Below are 20,011 nucleotides of genomic sequence, written 5' to 3'. Positions count from 1 at the left end.
TTAATGAGATTCTGTTTCAAAATGAAATAATAAACCAGGGTTGAGAGTATATCTTAAAGGTAGAATGCCCCTGGGTTCAATCCCCAGTACCCAGTAATACACACACACACACACACACACACACACACACACACACACACAAACCTTATAGATTGATAGCTTGTTATTTGGTATTTTTAACTACTATTAAAATTAGCATTTATTGTGTACTATGAGCCAAAATTATTGGCATTTATTCTAAGCAACCCTGTCATAAGGGTTGTGGCCCTTATGACATTCATGTCTTACATAGAAATCTGTAGTAGAAGTATTCTGTAGTCCCAGTTTGACCAGTAAGGAAGCTGAGATTCAGAAAAGTTACTTAGTGAATTTGAGGTAGAGCTGACATTGGAACCCAGGAAGTCAGCCTGGAGAACTACAGAGTCTGGTGGTTCCATGATACCCACCCCCTTATGGATTGGATTTCTAAAAGTTATATGTAAAGCTGGATGTGGTGTTGCAAGCTTGTTATCCCAGCATTTGGGAGGCTGAGACAGGAGGATCATGGTTCTCAGACATCCTCAGCTACTTAGTGAGGCCCTTTGCAACTCAGTGACCCTGCTTCAAAATAAAGAATAAAATATAGGGCTGGAGGTGTAGTTCCATAGATGTATAGATGAACATAGATGCAAAAAATCTAAACAAAATACTAGCTGTATGCATTCAAAACCATATCAAGAGAATTGTACATCGTGACCAAGTGGGTTTCATCCCAGAAAAACAAGGCTGGTTCAACATATGCAAATCAATACATGTTATTCACTACATAAATAGGACTGAGAACAAAAACCACATGATCATATCAATAAATGCTGAAAAAGCATTGACAAAATCCAACACCATTCATGTTAAAAACACTGTAGAAAATTGGAATAGAAGGAACATATTTCAACATCATTAAGGCAATATACAATAAAACCAAAGCCAACATCATATTGAATGGGGAGAAATTGCAAGAATTTCCCCTTAAATCAGGAATAAGACAAGGATGCCCACTATCACCACTCCTTTTTAATATAGTTCTCGAGACTCTTGCCACAGCAATAAGACAAGAGAAGGAAATCAAAGGAATTCAAATAGAAAGAAAGGATTTAAAACTATCCTTATTTGCAGATGACATGATCCTTTATCTAGAAGACTCAAAGAACTCAACCAAAAGACTACTGGAGCTGATTAACCAATTCAACAAAGTTGCAGGATATAAAATCAATCTTAAAGAAATCAGTGGCTTTTCTTTATGCCAACAATAAATCCACAATGAAAGAAATAAAGAAAACTATTCCATTTACTATAACCTCAAAACCAATAAAATACCTAGGAATAAACCTAAACAAAGATATAAGAGACCTCTACAATAAAAACTTTATAGTTTTTTTATAACAAAGAAAAAAATTGAAGTAGACCTTGGAAGATGGAAAGATCTTCCTTGCTTATGAAGAAGCAGAATAAATATCAAGATGGCCATTCTGCCAAAAGTGATCTGTAGATTCAATGCAATTCCTATTAAAATACTAACAACATTCTTCATAGATTTAGAAAAATTAGTCATGAATTTTATATGGAGAAAGAAAAGACCCAGAATAGACAAAGCAATCCTCAGCAATAAGAAGCAGACAGGAGGCATCACAATCACAGACTTCAAATTATACTATAGAGCAATAGTAGTAAAAACAGCATGGTATTGGCACAACAGGCATACTGGCCAGTGGAACAGAATAGAAGATACATAAACAAACCCACACACTACTGGTCAATTGATCCTTGACAAAGGGGCCAAACTCATATGCTGGAAAAAAGACAACCTTTTCAACAAATGGTGCTGGGAGAACTGGCTATCCATTTTTAGAAAGATGGAACTAAATCCTTACTTCTCACAGTGCACAAGAATCAACTCGAGATGGATCAAAGACTTCGAAATTAGACCAGAGACTGTGAAGTTATTAGAGGAGGGCATAGGCTCAACACTCCAACATATAGGCACAGGCAGTAACTTTCTCAACAAGACCTCCCAAGTACAGGAAATTAAAGCAAGAATTAACAAGTGGGATCTCATCAAACTAAAAAGTTTCTTCTCATTAAAGGAAACTATCAAGAACCTAAAGAGGAAGCCTACAGAATGGGAGAAGATCTTTACCAGCCACTACTCTGATAGAGGGCTAATATCCAGAATATACAAAGAGTTCAAAACACTCTACACTAGCAAAACAAATAACCCAATCAAGAAATGGGCAACTGAACTGAAAACACACTTCAGAAAAGAAGAGATACAGATGGCCAGTAGATACATGAAAAGATGTTCAACATCATTAGCCTTTAGGGAGATGCAAATCAAAAGTACGCTGAGATTCCATTTACCCCCAATCAGAGTGTTAAACATAAATCAAACAACAACAAATGTGGGCGAGAATGTGGGAAAAGGGGAACTATTTTACACTGTTGGTGGGAGTGCAAACTAGTTCAGCTGCTATGGAGATCAGTGTGAAGATTTCCTAGAAAACTAGGAATGGATTCACCATACGATCTGGCTATACCACTCCTGGGTATCTTTCCAAAGGAGTTGAAATCAGAGAACTACAGTAACATATGCATACCCATGTTCATATCAGATCAGTACAATTCGTGATAGCCAAAATATGGAACCAACCTAGGTCTCCATCAATAGATGAATGGATTGCAAAATTATGGGAAATACACTCAATGGAATTCTACTCAAAATCATGTCATTAGCAAGAAGATGGAAAGACCTGGAGAACATTATGTTAAGTGAGATCAGCCAGGGCACAGAAAGAAAAGGGACATATGTTCTCTCTAATATGCTCGAACTAGGGACTATTAGGAATACCAGAGGAACTCCAGATAATGGAGGGGAAACCTCAGTGAAGCTAGAATGGAAAGATATGAGAGGAAGAAGGCTGAGGTTGAATAATGAAGGAGTTGCATCCGAATATGTGTAAAAGTATGAATGAGGAGCCAATTTGTTCGAACCACACCCCCATGCCACTCTTGAATGGCATGGGGCTGTAACTGTCTTCTGTATTTCTATCTTTTTAATAAACTTTTTTAAATCTTCAGCAAGAAAAAAAAAAACATAATATGAATGTAGTATGGTTTACCTGGATACTCATTGTTGGAAGGGGGGAAGGGGAAGTTGTAGAAAGGGTAGAGGGCACCAAGCACAGTCTGAATGTATGCCATTTTTAATATGTTCCACATAAAAATAAAAAAGAAATTAAAAAAGAAAGAAAAACAAATAAGTAAATCTCCTGACATAAAAAAAATAAAGAATAAAAAATAGGGCTGGAGGTGTAGCTCAGCAGTAGAATGCCCCTGGGTTCCATCCCCCATACTGCAAAAAAAAAAAAAAAAGGAAAAAAGTATATGTGTATACGGGTTAATGTGTGCATGCTCTCTCACATCCACATTTATTCAAGTTCCAGCTTACAGATCCTGTGCTAACTGTAATTATGTAGCATCAACCCAATCAGATTGGAAAACAGAGTATAAATTTTCTTTAGCTCCTGAGAATATTTTTTTATGCACAGCTAAAGTCTTTGGACCAGTACCTTACGGTGCTTTCTACACCCTACAAATAAAGAAGAATAAAATTTTTATTCATAATTTCTCTAGAGTGACGAGAATTTCTGGAGCACATAGAAATTTAAGATAGGTTTAAATGTTAATGCCAGTATTCTAAATTTTGAAATAGTGTAATGAGTAATATGCTACTTTCAAAGGCATGTGGCCAGGCTTTTTATTACAGCTAATATTTGCTATCTGCTATATTTTTCCATACTAAAAAGTCCTTTATTTTAAACCTAACTTTTAAAAATTTATAAAATAATGTGTAGCTAGACTTGAAAAATAAGAAAGAATACTTCCTTGTGCTTTGCTAAGAGACAGCATTCAAAGAGAAAAGAAAACATCATAATCTAAATCTGCAACATATTAGCTCCAATCTGAGAGAACAATGAATCCCAATGTCTAAAACATATTACCATTCTAAATGGTACTCTGAGTTTTTTTTTTTTTAAGCAGGAAAGTGGTAATGTTATAGTCATATTAATGCAGGAAAATTCTATTTATTTTGGCTTTATAGCCTTCTGTGCTTTGCCTCTCAGTTTTAGTCTGTTTCAAAATGAATCTAAGGGTTTGTGGGCATATATTATAATGTTTTCCTGCTGAAAGTCTTCTTTTAGCTTTCACATCTGAAATAAATCATTGTGATTCCTCTTATAGCAACAGTTGTATGTGAGCTCCAACGAAGGGATTTCCCAAGTGTCTCTGCATCGCTGCCACATCTACGGGACCGCCTGTGCTGACTGCTGCCTGGCAAGGGACCCTTACTGCGCCTGGGACGGCCACTCCTGCTCCAGGTTCTACCCAACGGGGAAGCGGTGAGTACTAAACCTGCAAGTGAACATCAAAACTGGTGTCACCAAAGAGTGCAGAAGTGCCCCCATGTTATTAGAACCCCTTCTGCTGCTATTTTCTTAAGAAATGACACTAAAAGCCAGGCGCGGTGGGCATGCTTGTGATCCCAGCATTTGGGAGGCTGAGACGGGAGGTTCAAGGTTCGAGGAATGCCTCAGCTACTTAGTGAGGCCCTTTGCAACTCTTGAGACCCTGTTTCAAAAAAATAAAAAATAGGGCTGGGAGTGTAGCTCGGAAGTAGAATGTCCCTGGGTTCCATCCCTAGTATCTCAAAAAATAAATAAATAAATAAAACAACCAAAAACCAAGAAGGAAGGAAGGAAGGAAGGAAGGAAGGAAGGAAGGAAGGAAGGAAGGGACACTAAGAGCCAGGTGCAGTGGGTACAGGTATGTAATCCCAGTACTTGGGAGGCTGAGACAAAATGATTGCAGGTTTGAGGCCAGCCTCAGCAATTTAGGGAGACACTGTTTCAAAAATAAAAATGTAAAATAGGGCCGGGGGTTGTAGCTCAGAAATAGAATGCTCCTGGGTTTTACCTCCAATACCTCCCCCTTAAATAACACTGCATAGTAACTACATTTAACACCACATACAGTCTTGATATGAAGAAAATACCATGCCTTATAACTTGAGATTTTAATTCCTTTCCCCCTTCAAAGCTCTTCTGCAAAACTCATCTCTTCAGAGCCCATTCAATATTGCAGATAGTGTTTAGCTTCATTTTCATGTTGCCTAATTTATATCTATTTTTGTCCTATATGCTTCAGTATATCATTAAATTCCACATTTCTGGGGTCTCTCTACATTACTTAATTATCCTCTAAAATGTTTGTTCTTCATGTAACAGAACATAATTGAATTCATGTAAAAAGTAGATATCTAAAAGAAACTACCTGTGTATTTCAAACTACAAGGACATTGTGCCAGGAAAGTACCCCATTTGCTTTCAAACCTTGATGACTGACAACTGATGACTGTGCTTTTGTTCTGTAAGTGGTGAGTGCATGATTGCTGGTTAGGTTAAGAGAAAAAGCAGGATGAAGCAGGGTGCCTTTTATCCCAAGAACATAGGCAGGAAACACTGCATCAATTTCCACCAAGTTGGAAGGGCCCTCCAGCAGAGAAGTCAATTAAATAACAAAGGATATGCAGAATACAGGGTCAGCCAGGGTCTTAGCTATTTTCAATCATACTATGATATGGGTCATGATGGATGATAGGGCCAAAACCTGTAAAAATTAGGGTCAGCAACAGGAGCAAATAGTTACCCGTCATGAGCACCAGGGATTTTTTTAGTAAAGTCTTGAAGTGTTTCATAGCTTGGGTTCTCTGTGAAAGATATATCCCTTTATGGACAGATTAAAATAACTCTGCCGCAGCACTTTCACATATCAAGGGTATACGATTATTTTCATTAGCCCAACAGATACTTATCATGGGACACAAATTTTCCAGACATTGTTCCAAAAACTTGTTATATAATATGAGAATAACAACAAAAAACACAAAAAAATCATTACCTTCAGATATAAAATAGTCTAAAGGAAAAAAAAAAAAACAGATAACAGATAAAGTAAGAAAAACCTCTAATACATCAAATAAAAAGTTGTGCTTGGTGGTGCAGGCCTCTAATCCCAGAACTTGGGAGGACAGCCTCAGCAATGTAGGGGGACTCTCAGCAACCTAGTGAGACACTGTTTCAAAATAAAAATTAAAAAGGGCTGGGGGTGTAGCTTGGAGGAAAGCCCAGTCTCTCTCTCTCTCTCTCTCTCTCTCTCTCTCTCTCTCTCTCTCTCTCTCTCTCTCTCTCTCTCTCTCTCTCTCTCTCTCTCTCTCTCTCTCTCTCTCTCTCTCTCTCTCTCTCTCTCTCTCTCTCTCTCTCCTCTCTCTCTCTCTCCTCTCTCTCTCTCCTCTCTCTCTCTCTTCTCTCTCTCTCCTCTCTCTCTCCTCTCTCTCTCTCTCTCCTCTCTCTCTCTCTTCTCTCTCTCTCTCTCTCTCCTCTCTCTCTCCTCTCTCTCTCTCTCTCTCTCTCTTCTCTCTCTCTCTCCTCTCTCTCTCTCTCTCTCTCTCTCCTCTCTCTCTCTCTCTCTCTCTCTCTCTCTCTCTCCTCTCTCTCTCTCTTCTCTCTCTCTCCTCTCTCCTCTCTCTCTCTCTCTCTCTCTCTCTCTCTCTCTCTCTCTTCTCTCTCTCTCTCCTCTCTCTCTCCTCTCTCTCTCTCCTCTCTCTCTCTCTTCTCTCTCTCTCTCCTCTCTCTCTCTCCTCTCTCTCTCCTCTCTCTCTCTCTTCTCTCTCTCTCTCCTCTCTCTCTCTCTCTCTCCTCTCTCTCTCTCCTCTCTCTCTCCTCTCTCTCTCTCTCCTCTCTCTCTCTCTCTCCTCTCTCTCTCTCTCTCCTCTCTCTCTCTCTTCTCTCTCTCTCTCTCTCCTCTCTCTTCTCTCTCTTTCTCTCTCATACACACACGCATATGTATATATATATATTCATATTTCTATACATACCTATCATACATCATGTATCATATATATCAAATAAGGATAAGCTCTATATATGTATATATACACATATATACATATGTATGTATTAAATAAAAATGAGGTCTAGGAATTTAAAAGTATAGCAAAGGTAGATAGAACAAAAATTAGAAAGGGCTGGGGGTGTAGCTCAGAGGTAGAACAACCCTGAGTTCAGTCCCTAGTACCAAACAATTAAACAAAGAAAAAAAGAAAAAATTTGTACTAAGGATGGAGTCTAGGAATTTAAAAAGCGCAGAGAAGGTAGGTAGAGCAAGTGAAGCAATTTGCAGCGTTAAGTGTGAGGCCAGAGAGGGCCCTGCTGCAGACAGATTTGAACAAGGACTGGAATTTGATGAGGAAGGGCACCAAGGCTTTAACCAGGAAGAATAACATGGAGGAGTGTGCTGGGATTGCCCAAGAAACATCACCAAAGCCAACACTAAAATGAGGAAAAGTAGAGAAATGAAGAATTTTGTAAGTTATTGAAAGATTTGTATTTAGAATGAAAGGGAAAATGACTGAGGGCTTTTGAACACATGGTATTATTTAATTTTAGGTTTAAAAAGATTGGATGTGGCTTGCATTGGAGCCCTGTAGCAGGAAGAGATTGGGGTGGGGAATGGGAGCAGAAGCTGTAAGACAGGAGGCTGCTGTAAAGGCCTGGGTGCATTGAATGGTGGCTTGCACAGAATCTGCTGAAGTACTGGATATAGGCTAGAGAAATAAAGAAGTAAAAAATGACCCATGTTCTTATATTTGAGCTAATTTAGGTGATATGCAGGTAGTATTTCCCGAGAAAGGAGAGACTGTGAAGGGGGCAGGCTTGTGGGAGAAAGAGGTTGCTAGGTTAAGATGTCTGTGAGACACTTGGTGGGGTTCGGGGTGGGGGGAGATGCCTAGAAATGTGAATCTCAGTAGAGAGTGGCCCCACCTGAACCATTCCCGTCATCAAGCATGCAATGTGAAGAGAATTCCTGCTCTTGAAACCAGAGTCTCTCATATCTGTGTTCAAAGACTTCCATTCCGCCATGCCATCTTAGGAGATGGCTTCTTTGAACTTCTAAATTGAATTTCAGGACCTCATTCTCCTGCAGTTGTTCCTATTTTCCCAGGGCTGGAGACATGTGAACCTGGACACAAAGTGTGAGGGAAGCAAATTCCAAATGTATCTTAAATTTAAAAAATGATTTTAGTTGGATGTGGTGGTTCACACTTGTAATCCCAGTACTTGGGAGGCTGAGACAGAAGGAAAACACAGGTTTGTAGCCAGCCTCAGCTACTTAGTGAGGCTCTGCAATTTAGGAAAACCTTGTTTCAAAATAAAGAATAAAACATAGGTTTGTGGGTATAGCTCAGAGGTAGAATGCCCCTGGGTTGATCCCCTAGTACTGCAAAATGAATAAATAAATAAATAAATAAATAAATAAATTGGGATGCAGATGTAGCTCAGAGGTACATGGCCGCTGGATTCAATCTTCAGTACCACAAATAAATAAATTAATAATACAAAAAATTGGACTGAGAGTATAGCTCAGAGGTAGGAGGACCCTGGGTTCAATCTCCAGTACTGCAATAAATAAATTAAATAAATAAATGACTTTTGTAGCCACTTTTGGAATTTTTCTGTTTTTAATGTACATAAGAATTTTTAAATTTGTGCATTGAATTCATACATCTTAGTGGGATAAAAAACTTGTATAGATATACATGCACACATCACCCCCCGTTAAAACCTACCCCTTCCCCATCCCATCCCCTCCCCCTCCCTCCCTCCCATACTTAGCTTGACATCAATATGTTTTTTTTATGTACATCATGTGCTTTATAGTTTCCTTCTTCTCCTCCCCTATCCCCTCAGTTAGGTTGCCTTGTTTGCTCCTCTGTAGGATCTCCTTTTTCACCTGGAGTTTCTCTTATGACCCATTTCACCTTAGCTTTCACATATTAGTGAAAGCATCCATTTTCTTACTTTATGCGACTGACTAACCTCACTTAGCATAATGCCCTCCAGTTCCACCCATTTTCCTGAAAATGATGTAATTTTTTTTTTATGGCTGAGTAAAATTCCATTGTGTACATATCCCATAGTTTTTTTGTTTTTGTTTTTTTTGTTTTTTTTTTTTTTTTTTGGTGGTACTGGGGTTCCTGGAAACCCTTCTACCTCCAGGCTACACTCCCAGACCTATTTTATACTTTTTATTTGGAAACAGGGTCTCTTAAGCCAGCACAGCTGGCTTCAAACCTGTGGGATCCTCCTGTCTCCGCCTGCAAGCATGGGGAATTACAAGCATGCACCACCACACCCAGCCATATCGCATACTTTTGTAATCCATTCATCTGTTGATGGACATCTTGGCTGGTTCCATATTTTGGCTATGGTGAATTGTGCAGATATGAACATAAATACACATGCATTAGTTTGGTAGTTTGGTTTACTTTCTTTTGGGTAGATACCCAGAAGTGGTATTGCTGGGTCAAATGGTAGATTTGCTCCCATTCTTCTGAGGATTCTCCACACTGTTTTCCAAAGTGGTGGCACTAATTTGCAATCCCACCAACAATGTATACTTTATACTTTTGAATATAATAACAGTGATATTTTAAAGTTATTAGCATAACTAAGCATCTGTAAGGCAATACCTTTCTCTTAGCAAGAAACTCTAATAATTGGCATTTCTAATACCTAAAATACAAACTTCAATCTATTAACCAGATTTAATGCTGCAGAAAACTGAAGCGTGATGCTTTCCAAAGAAGACAGTGATATGTGGACTATAAATTGAATTTGACTATAGTCCTCAGGGTATATTGGTCTCAAATAATGTGAAGGAACTGGAGATCAGTACTACCCTTCCTGAAAAATGCTTGGCTTTGGCCAGTAGCTATTTCTATTTAGCAAAGAAAGACTATTTCTCAAGTAAAATACCATACTATCTATAAGCTATTATTGCATATTTGAGATATTTTTATAATTTAGAAATTTCTATGAACTATATTTGTATATTCTGCCCCCTCTTGAAATCTCAGTTACCTTATTAATATGTGCATGGAAGGACTGACTGCATATTGTCATCTTACTACCACATATGAACTTAGTCATGTCTTTTTAAAATACAGAGAACCAAAACTGTCTTGCAGTTCTTTACTGTTACACTATATGGACTAAAAAATAAATCAATCATCATTTAAATGACTATATTATTTCTTTTTTTTCATTTTATTTTTATTTTTTTAATTTCTTATTGGTGCATTGTGGTCATACATCTTAATGGAGTACAAGATGGTAGAGGTATACATGCACACATCGCTCATTTAGCCCTTCCCCAATTCTCATCCCACAACCTTTCCTCTCTCCTTCTCATGTTTGGCTTAGTGATTGAATCTGATATGTTTGTGAATGTACATCATGTACATTCTAGCAGTGTCTTAATTCTATCATAAAGAGACAGAAAATGCAATCAACATATACATATTGTCATTTTCCTCTCCTGTCTCAAGGATCTCAAATATTTGTACATTTGTATTAAATATCACAGTTTAGTCTCTAATGTTATTTATTCTGGATTCAGACATGTAGTTAGAAACTTTAAGACAAGATGTTCAGTTCAGTCTTCAAGTAAGTACCTTTTCCATAGACGAAGGAATGAATTTCATTGTTTATTCAAAGGAATTGTCTATAATAGATAAAATCTTGGCAACTTAAATACAAATATATCTGTATATTAATATATATGTGTGGATATGATATACTTACACCTACCCATACTCATATTTTCATCTTTAGCTATCATAGTAGAAATTTCATTACCAATGTCTATATTATTTGAAATCTCCTCATCATTTTCAAACTTACTTATGCATATATTAATAGAAAATTCAAAACATGTTTGCTGAATATTTTGACTGTTTTCAAATTCACAGATGCAGTATTTATTTTCCTTAGAGATTAAGATAATGATGAAAATGATCAGAATATTTTCCATATTCACTTTATTTAATAATGTTAACCTACCTGGTTTTATTCTAATCACACTCTATCTAGAACACAGAGATTACTTAGAAGAATTCATAGAAATGAAAAGCCAAAATAAGTCCTTTTTGTAGAAACAGCAAAGTGCAGTTATACTTGGAAATCAATGAAATCCATACGCTGACATAATAAAGTTGTTAAATATATTGGCTCAGTTGTTTCTTTAAAAAAAAAAAAAAACTTGGTTCATAGTAAGTAATAAGCATTTTCTCTCCATTCTCAAGCATCTTAAACACTTGTTCATTAGTATCAAACATAGCAATTTACTCTCTCGTGTTATTTATTCTGGATTCAAATATGTACTTAGAAACTTTAAGAAAAAATAGCTGTCATTCTTCACCTAAATATCTGTAACAAGAAGAGAATGATTTCATTGTTTATCCAAAGGAATTGACTATAATGGATTAGACATTGGCAACTTGAGCCAAATCCCAGTTCCTATATGCAATATAATATTCCTCTGCCCACCAGCATGCCCTTGTGAGGCTGTACGAATGCCTTCAAGGGAATTGGCACATACAAAAGGCTCTTGCTGATCTCATCTTTTAAAGCTGAGCCATAATAATGGTTTTCTGTGTTTGAATGTCTGGAAACTGAGACTGTAAATTCAGATTGCCCAGCTTGAGAGTTTATGTGCTCTCAAAGAAAAAGCCATTACATGTGCTGATCGCAGGACAATAAATTTAACCATTGTGAAAGATATTGTTTGTCTAGAAGGCTCAAAATGACCAGGTCAGCCATAAGAACAATCACATCATGCTTATATATACTTTCAGGTTGGCTGGTAGTAAATATTGCTGTGACTTCAAAATATAGCCAATATGAAACAGTAAAAACTGAACATGGGAGCTATTAGAATATCTTAATCATCTTTCTTGATATAAGAGTGACTAACAGTACCATTATTTTATGTGTATAGTTCGTAATTATGTGTGAGGTTGTAAATATGGAATTGCAAAAGAATCTTTTGATTTTTTTTCTGAAAAGGAATATTTAGGTGGTACAAAATTATATGCCTATATTTCCACAAAGAGATGTATACAATTTATGTACACAAAGTATTAGCCATCCTGTAACCTTAAAATGAAATTTTAAATTATTAATTACTTTGGGATTAATTTTGCTTTTTAAGTTTATTAAACACTATTATGACTTTAATATTTCTGTTTATCCTGCTGAATATTTTAATTTAAAATAATTAAATATTTAAATATTTTAAAATATTAATATTTAACCCAAGTAAGTAATTTGCTTATTCCTATACACTTGCTAGCAGTGACAATAAGCAGTCAGTGTGTTGCCCTGTGCTTCCAACTTTTAAAGAGACCCTTTTCTTCTCATTTATAGTAATGTATGTGTCCATGATTCTTTGCTTAGGGAAGAGGTTGCTCCATTTTGATTTGTTGCATATACAGTTGAAACTAAGATACCTGGTGAATATAGTAATCAGGAAATTCAATCATTATAATGCAAAAAGTTTAAAACTTTGACATAAATAATGAACAACTTATCAAGAAGGTAACTACATTTTTTAAATGTTTACACCAGTAATAAATAGTAAATAAATGCAAAGATTAAACCTTAATAGATCCTTGATAAACTTAAAAAATTCATAAAGGTTATTTTGGGAATTACTAGAAAATATTTAATAGAGAGTATGCATTGGATGATATCAATTTTTTTTTTTTTTTTTTTTTTTTTGCGGGTCTGGGGATGGAACCCAAGGGTATTCCACCTCTGAGCTACACCCCCTGCCCTACTTTTTATTCTTTATTTTGAAACCGGGTCTCACTGAGTTGCAGAGGGCCTCACCAAGTAGCTGAGGCTGTCCCCAAACCGCGATCCTCCAGTCTCAGCCTCCGGAATGCTGGGATTACAAGTGTGCGACACCACACCCGGCTATCAAATACATTTTAATATCTTCAGTATAATGGTAGTTTAAAAGTTTATATAATAAACGTCGGTTTTGAAGTTGAAAAAAGTTGACTATGAAGGAATACTTTTAGTACGTGAAAAATGCTACCCAACTTTATATTAAATTTCTATGTTTTTTCTCCATATCACCTGTTTGAGTGGAGCATTAATATACCTGGAAAGTGTTAAAAAGTGTTAGCTTAGATTTATTATTATTATTTTTAAAATTTATTGGTGCAATGTAGTCATACATCTTAATGAGGTACAGAGTGGTAGAGGCATATATGCGCACATTTAGCCCTCACACAATGCCCATACCATCCCCCACCCCCAGCCTTCTCATGTTTGGCTTAGTGATTGACTCTGATATGTTTGTGAATGTACCTCATGTACATAGGGAGTTTCCCTCTTCGCCTCTCCCATACCCCACAGGTCACCTTCTTTACTCATCTAAGGTTTCTCCTTCCTTGTCTGGAGTCCCTCCTATGTCCCATTTTCCCCTACCTTCTGCAAATTAGGGAGAACATCTGACTTTTCACTTTTGTAAGAAAAATATGCTCTTAACTTTGTAAGAAGGAAAATGCCAATGAGTTTATACTCTAGAGTTATATTTTAGAAAATACTGGGTAAATATCTCTAAACTAAAAATTTATTCAATTAATTATAGAATCATTAACCCCCAAAATGAGGATAATAGAAGGTCCATAACTATTCCATCACGAATGGTAGATGTGGAGAGAATGTCATATTGAGAAGCAAGGATGAGTGTTTCCTGTGTTATTGATACATTGAATGAGATATGTCAGATATCTGCATCTAATAATCAGATTTTTTTAAAAAATTTAATCAAAGCTTAGGCAATCAAAAGTTTATAAAGTTACAAATGTATTTGGCAATTATCATTTTAAGTTGATTTTTATTTACTTCTGCACTTACAGGAGGAGTCGAAGGCAGGATGTGAGACATGGAAATCCACTGACTCAATGCAGAGGATTTAATCTGAAAGGTATTAAAAGTGAGCTTTGGCCAGTCTTGGTAAATAAAGCAATGCTATGTAGCAAGAGCTGGGTGCACGTGTGTGTGTGTGTGTGTGTGTGTGTGTGTGTGTGTGTGTGTGTTTTATCACATTGCAATTGAGGTTCAAAGTGCTAATAAAATAAATTCAAAAATTGAAAAAAAAAATAAAGCAGTGCTTTATATCACCTTTCAATCAAAAAAACATTGCATAAGATTCAAATCTTTCACTTTAAAGAAAATCTCACTATAAGCCAGGCGTTGTGGCCCACACTTGTAATCGCAGCATTTGGGAGGCTGAGACGGGAGGATCTCAATTGGAGAACAGCCCCAGTTACTACTTAGTGAGGCCCTTTGCAACTCAGTGAGACCCTGTTTCAAAATAAAGAATAAAAAATAGGGCTGGAGGTGTCACTCCGAGGTAGAATGCCCCTGGCATTGCAAAAAAAGAAAAAGAAAAAGAAAAAGAAAAAGAAAATCTCACTATAAAATTTTGGCATTAATTTAATGATAATTAAAAATTAACTCTTATTTGTAGGAATCCTAAAAAATGTGATAAATGACTGTCTGAGAAAACATGCATTAATAGTATGCTAGTTGGTAGTTTCTTCATCTAGATGTAGAGATACTGTTTCCCTCTTGAAGAAAAAAGTTTACTTTAAAATTTTTTCCATAGAACATATAGTATAGCACTTTTATATTGCAGCATTATGCATAACATAAACATCCCTGTTTTAACTATCTCATAGTGTACAGTTCTATTGCATTACTACATTTATGTTATTGTACTGTCACCCGCCAGCACCCCCAGGTATCTTTCATTTTCTCAAACTGAAGCTCTATATCCTTTTTTTAATTTTTTTCATTGGCGCATTGTAGTCATACAACTTAATGGGGCACAAGATGGTGGAGACATACATGCACACATCATCCAATTAGTCCTAACCCAATTCTCACCCATTCCCTCCCTCTCTCTTCTTCTCATGTTTGGCTTAGTGACGCTCTATATCCTTTAGATGCTAGCTAACCAGTCCTGGCTTTATTTATTTTTTATGTCTTTGAGGTTCATTTATAGGATGAGAATAGGGTACTATTGACAGTCCTGCCTTGTATTTCACAGTTAATGTAATCCCTTCCTCCCTGCCCTGACTCAAGATGCTACCAAAATTCTCTTGCTAATCCCATCCTTCCACCTCAAGACTCTTGTAACCAGGAACATTCCTGAGCAGCTCTCTCCTGGCCCGCAACATACAACAGACGTATTGTTTGTAAAAATTAACAGTGAGCCTCCTTTTTCTAATTCACTTGAGTCTAGGATTTTCTTTCATGAAGAATGGCTTTTTTTTCTTCTCAATACTGGGGATTGAACCCAGGGACATTCTACCTCCGAGCTATATCCCCAGCCCTAGAGCCTCACCCAAGTATCTGAGGTTGGCTGTGTACCTGTGATCCTCTGTCTCAGCCTCCAACCTGGAATCCCAAGCATGTGCTACCTGCCCAGCTAAGAATGGCATTCTTGTTACTAACTACCATGACTATAAATGAGCAAATTATGAATTAGTTTGCTTAATCATTTCATATATCTCATCAAGGAAATAAGTCCAAGTTACCATGACCCTGTTTATTGAACATTTTATATAAAGCATGTCAGTTCCCTAATAATAGTAGTTGTCATAGTGAAAAGAATAGTGTCAGTGGAGGTAATGGAAAATATTGATGATGACTTTATGTCAGTACCTGAGCTAAATGTTTTGTTATGGTTATCTCAATATGTTAAAGCTATACTAAAAATCTATTGCATGAAAATTCTGCACTATGAAGATTTTGTCCATATATGAACTACCCTGTGATTATACTAAATGGTTCGCCTAACACTTGAATGAACTATGAATGTACTGTGAATGAAGGTTCTGTTTATGTTTAAACTCCAAGTGATTGCACTAAATGCTTTACCTTCAACTTGTATTTAAAAGTATAAAAATGCTATAACCTGTGTTTTAGAAATGAGCAAAATGAATGAACAGAGAAATCAAGTAAATTATCTAAGGATACACAGCCACTAGTGGTAAAATGGGGTTTTACCCCCAGGCTCCCCTGATTCCTAAGGCTGTGTTTTCCTCCGCACGGGCTGACACTACAGTTTCTATCCTTTCCCACAGCTTCTGGGTTTTCTCCAGTCCATACTGAGATGGACTTTAAGGTTGGAATAAACTTGGCTTCCACATTCCCTCGTACTTGCTAACTCTCACTGCACTAAACTTCCTCTTAAAGCCCAGCCTCTGTTTGCTCAGCTGAGAAAATCTAACTCTAATCCAACCTAATTCTCAAATCTAAGATGTTATCATAATTAAGTGTCAAAAGTGATTTTAAGTAAAATCCTTGGTATAAAGTAATACTTGAGTAAATATTGATTTCTATATTAACACAGCCCTAATTAACTTTTCTCTCATGTTCTTTACATTAAAAAGAACTGTTAAGTGAGATCAGCGAAGCACAGAAAGAGAAGTGGCGTATGTTTTCTCTAATATGCCCAAACTAGGTACTATTAGGAATACCAGAGAGATTCCAGATAATGGAGGGGAAATCTCAGCAAAGCTAGAATGGAAGGAGAGGAAAGGAAGAAGGCTGAGGTTGATTAATGGAGGAGCCACATCTGACTGTGTGTAAAAGTATGAATACAGCATGGTTAACCTGAACACTCATTGTTGGGAGGGGGGAGGGGAAGTGGAGGGAGAGGGCACCAAGCACAGTCTGAATGTATGCCATTTTCAATACGATCCACATAAAAATAAATAAAAAATTAAGAAATTAAATTTGAAAAAGAACTGCTAAATACTATTTAACAGTTTCTCATTAAATAATTCTCAGATTCTTATGCTGGCTGCTGCATTTGATCACAATTTTCTGTACAGAAATAATCATCCAGAGAGAAGAGTATGCTCTAAATTCCCTTATATTTTTCTCTCTTCTTTTCCTTTTATTCTTGCTTTTCAGAATATAGAAATGCAGCTGAGATTGTTCAGTATGGAGTAAAAAATAACACCACTTTCCTTGAGTGCGCCCCCAAGTCTCCACAGGCGTCCATCAAGTGGTTGCTACAGAAAGACAAAGACAGGAGGAAAGAGGTGAGTGGTGCTGGCCAGCAGCCATCAATCAGGGCTTCGGAGAACCATTACATCAGCATCCTACATGAGATGCAGGCCACAAAGAAAAGAAAAGACAGGATGAACATCTTTTATGTCATCCGGATGACAAGTGCCACCTTCCTTAAAATCTTTTGTCTTTAGGATTGATGGATTAATTAAAATCCACCCCTCCTGGCTGCCCACCTCTGTAATCCAATGATTGAAATGGGAGCCGGGGCACTAAGGCGGTGGTATTGATGTGAAGAAGCATTTGTCAAAGAAACAAGATGTATGCAAATCTAGAGACCAAGTTCTCGCACAACAGCACCTTTGTGTGGTTCACAAGATAAAAAGGGGCTTTAAAAATTTTCTATTTTTCTCAGCAAGAAATTATGTTGTACTGTAACCTATGGCAAAGACCACTTTTCTGCTTAGTAGTGATCTGTTTCTATTGCTTTATTATTCATGTTTTGCTCAGCAATGTATGCAATCATTGTTTATAGGGTGAGTGTTTTTATTTAGTGATATGGAACAAAACCTAGAGTTTCAAATAAAAGGACACCTACTATAACTTTTCACTGATTGGCAAGAACTATATTAAGAGAAAGACATCATAAAATGACATAGAATAATAAAAATTGTGAATTAATAATATTGCTGTCACATTGTCCTGACAAATAAAAGGAACTAAAAATGTATGTTAAAGGTTTACTGTAGTCTAAAATATACCATTATTAGTACATCATATAAAATCTGATGAGCCATGGAGAAAATGGAACCCCCGGCACAAATTTGTATGTTCTTCTGTTAATATCAGAATTTCCCTCTCTTACTTCTTTCTATTCTCTCTTTTCTAATCTGTCTCCATCTTTTAATACTATGTTTGCCTTTCATGCTTTGGGGTGGGCTGCTTTTTATCAAAAGCAATCAATCTTCGAGTTGAATTTCCTTTATAATACAAATGTCTGTTTCCACAGAACTTTATCATTTAGAAAAATATTTCATATATGTTACCTTATTTGATTTGGGTCCGATTTCCTTCTTCCTCCGTGAAAGAGCATTCCAGGGTATATTTGGCAAGTAACTTCTTATCACATAGGCTTTTAATTTTGCACTGACAAGACTGTAGCTGGAATTGTAAGGAAAGAGAATTCCAGACAGTTAGCTGACTCCCAGCCATTGATCAATGTTCCAGTCTGAGCCTGTACAATAATTCAATATTAGCCTTTTGTGTTTTACTACCTTTTTTCAAAAGTAAATATACCTCGATTTATTAGACAATGTATTTTTAGTTTATTCTTTGACATCCTATAATATGAAATAATTGCAAAAAGTCCTTGAAAAAGTTCAAGACTCTGCTTCGGTTTATACATTTTTTATTTAGAATACTCATTGATCAAAAAAAAAAAGCCTTATTGTTGTTTTGCACTTTTACAAGTAAGTATGTTTTTAAAACTGAAAGACAAGAACTCCAGGATGAAATAAATACTTTAAATTACTTATGAAATTCATTTCTATTATGCTGCCTGTGATTCAAATTAAAAAAGCAACCAAAATTCTTTGCTCATATGTCATGAAAAAGCTTCTATCTAAAGGGTTCATCCTTTAATTTTTCCAAAGTGGTTGCTACCTTCTCCCTCTCTTTGATACATTCAGTGCCTTGTGATGAAATCACTCCTGCAAAAACAAGGCAGTGAAACGGACCACAGATTTGTGTCCACTCAGAAGGATTCTAATTTCTGCATAATGATTTGCCAAATTTGTGAAAGTCAACAATATTTTGTGTATGTTGGTGATCTTTAATTCTTTTTAAGAAAATATGGTCTTCAACTGTGGAACTTTAATATGTTTCTCTCTTAGGTTAAGCTCAGTGAGAGAATCATTGCCACCTCCCAAGGCCTTTTGATCCGCTCTGTGCAGGACTCTGACCAGGGGCTGTATCACTGCATAGCCACGGAAAACAGCTTCAAGCAGACCATAGCCAAGATCAACTTCAAAGTTCTAGACTCGGAAATGGTAGCTGTTGTGACAGACAAATGGTCCCCGTGGACCTGGGCCAGCTCTGTGAGGGCTCTACCCTTCCACCCCAAGGACATCATGGGGGCGTTCAGCCACTCAGAGATGCAGATGATTAATCAGTACTGCAAAGACACTCGACAGCAACATCAGCTGGGGGAAGAGTCACAGAAGTTGAGAGGGGACTACGGCAAACTAAAGGCTCTCATCAACAGCCGGAAAAGTAGAAACAGAAGGAACCAGTTGCCAGAGTCATAATATTGTTTCGGCATGGGGCTCATGCCTCTGGTAACAAATGCTCTGTCTTCAGTGATCAAATTTTGAACAAAGAATCTGTGCTTAACCCATGAAAAATTCCTGACAAAAGGTGATCACTCACTCCCAAAGTGAGTTTCAGATGAACTAAAATGAGCATGCATTTTCTTGTATCATATTGACTAGCACTAGACATGTCATGGTCCTCATGGTGCATATAAATATTTAACTTAACCCAGATTTTATTTATATCTTTATCATCTTTTCTTCAAAATCAGTATGGTGGCTACAAACTAGAGCTGTTACATCCCTCAAAGCAATGAGGGCCATAACCCTGTGATATTTTTTCCCTGCTTTAGGGGTTTATATATCTGTCAATGATTTTATATGTGAAAACAAATTCTGATTCACAAGTTTCACATAATAAAAGTCATAGAAACACATGTGACAGAATGGAAGAGATGTAGAATAGATAAAGGGCAGGGAAGAGGGCTCTGAACATTGCTTAAAAACATAAATGATTCATAAAGAGAAATGATGAGTTTATATGCTTCCAGTAGAATATATTATTTTTTTAAGATTATAAAAATTTTCACTTGCTGGTATCTGTCTTTGGTCTTGGTTCTATTGTTTCAAAAAATAAAATAAGTCTATGCCCTAGAGGTCTTTGATGGG

The 20,011-nt window shown here is 36.7% G+C and overlaps 1 protein-coding gene across 1 annotated transcript in view; it reads left to right on the top strand.

Annotated features, from left to right (window-relative positions):
- Positions 1–19,339, top strand: part of SEMA3C (semaphorin 3C) — a gene marked incomplete at its 3' end in the record, with an annotated part of 165,430 nt that extends 146,091 nt beyond the window's left edge. The window contains exons 14-17 of the mRNA XM_080701056.1: positions 4,276–4,433; positions 13,865–13,932; positions 16,935–17,065; positions 18,926–19,339. Coding sequence (XP_080557182.1) covers positions 4,276–4,433; positions 13,865–13,932; positions 16,935–17,065; positions 18,926–19,339 — 771 coding nt within the window. The remainder of the gene's footprint in view (positions 1–4,275; positions 4,434–13,864; positions 13,933–16,934; positions 17,066–18,925) is intronic.
- Between the last annotated feature and the right edge of the window lie 672 nt (positions 19,340–20,011).

This window comes from Muscardinus avellanarius, assembly GCF_963383645.1.
Source record: "Muscardinus avellanarius genome assembly, chromosome: 9".
Lineage (NCBI taxonomy): Eukaryota > Metazoa > Chordata > Mammalia > Rodentia > Gliridae > Muscardinus > Muscardinus avellanarius.
The sequence above is the reverse complement of the archived record's forward strand: the minus strand, read 5'-3'. Positions and strand labels throughout refer to the sequence as shown.